This window comes from Bison bison, unplaced genomic scaffold (assembly GCF_000754665.1).
Source record: "Bison bison bison isolate TAMUID 2011002044 unplaced genomic scaffold, Bison_UMD1.0 scf7180017864473, whole genome shotgun sequence".
NCBI lineage: Eukaryota > Metazoa > Chordata > Mammalia > Artiodactyla > Bovidae > Bison > Bison bison.
The window spans coordinates 19,368,799-19,369,436 of record NW_011495034.1 but is presented as its reverse complement, the minus strand read 5'-3'; the positions used below and the strand labels follow the sequence as shown (position 1 = coordinate 19,369,436).

General features: G+C 65.4%; 1 protein-coding gene across 2 annotated transcripts in view; it reads left to right on the top strand.

The window, feature by feature from the left end:
* Positions 1–284: 284 nt before the first annotated feature.
* The window catches only part of SLC6A2 (solute carrier family 6 (neurotransmitter transporter), member 2), a 41,838-nt gene continuing 41,484 nt past the window's right edge, over positions 285–638 (top strand). For both annotated transcript variants that reach the window (XM_010861928.1, XM_010861927.1), the window contains exon 1: positions 285–631. In XM_010861928.1, coding sequence (XP_010860230.1) covers positions 572–631 — 60 coding nt within the window. In that variant the 5' untranslated portion in view covers positions 285–571. The remainder of the gene's footprint in view (positions 632–638) is intronic.

Here is a 638-nt window from a genome sequence, read left to right as displayed (position 1 = left end):
TTTGCTGCCGGACACGTGAGTGCGCCCTGCGCGCGGGACCGGACTAGGTGTGCCAAGGAGGCCCAGGCTGGGATGCGCAGAGCTAGGGTGCCAGCGAGTTTGAAGGGCAGAGGTAATAAGTGTCCGGGAAGGCTTCTGGCGCTGTTGGACGTGGCGCATACCCGAGCTGAGGGTAGGGGGCAGCCAGCTGCACCGGGTCAAGTCACCACCCCGGGAAACCTCTGCCTGGGCGTGTCCAAACCTCGCCTTTTTGGGGGCAAGAGGGAGAGGGCGAATGAGGGAAGCGCTCGGGGTCCCAGGAACGATCCCGAGGGCTGCAGGGGCCGTTTCCACTTATAAGTTCCGTCCCAGTCGGGCGCGCCACTACCTCTGCTTCCAAATTTTTCCAACAGAGGCGCGCCTTTTCTGGGCATCCCGCGCCCGCTCTGCGCGTGCCAACCACAGTATCCCGGCGCTCCCGGGAGGCCGCAGGCAGGGTGGAATGGCCCAGTGATCACATCGTTTCCTTTGATCCCAGCAGAGCCTCTGCGTACTCCCAGTATTCCTGACGCCCCTCTCACCAACCGCACCCATGCTTCTGGCGCGGATGAACCCGCAGGTGCAGCCGGAGAACGGCGGGGCGGGGCCCGGGGCGGGGC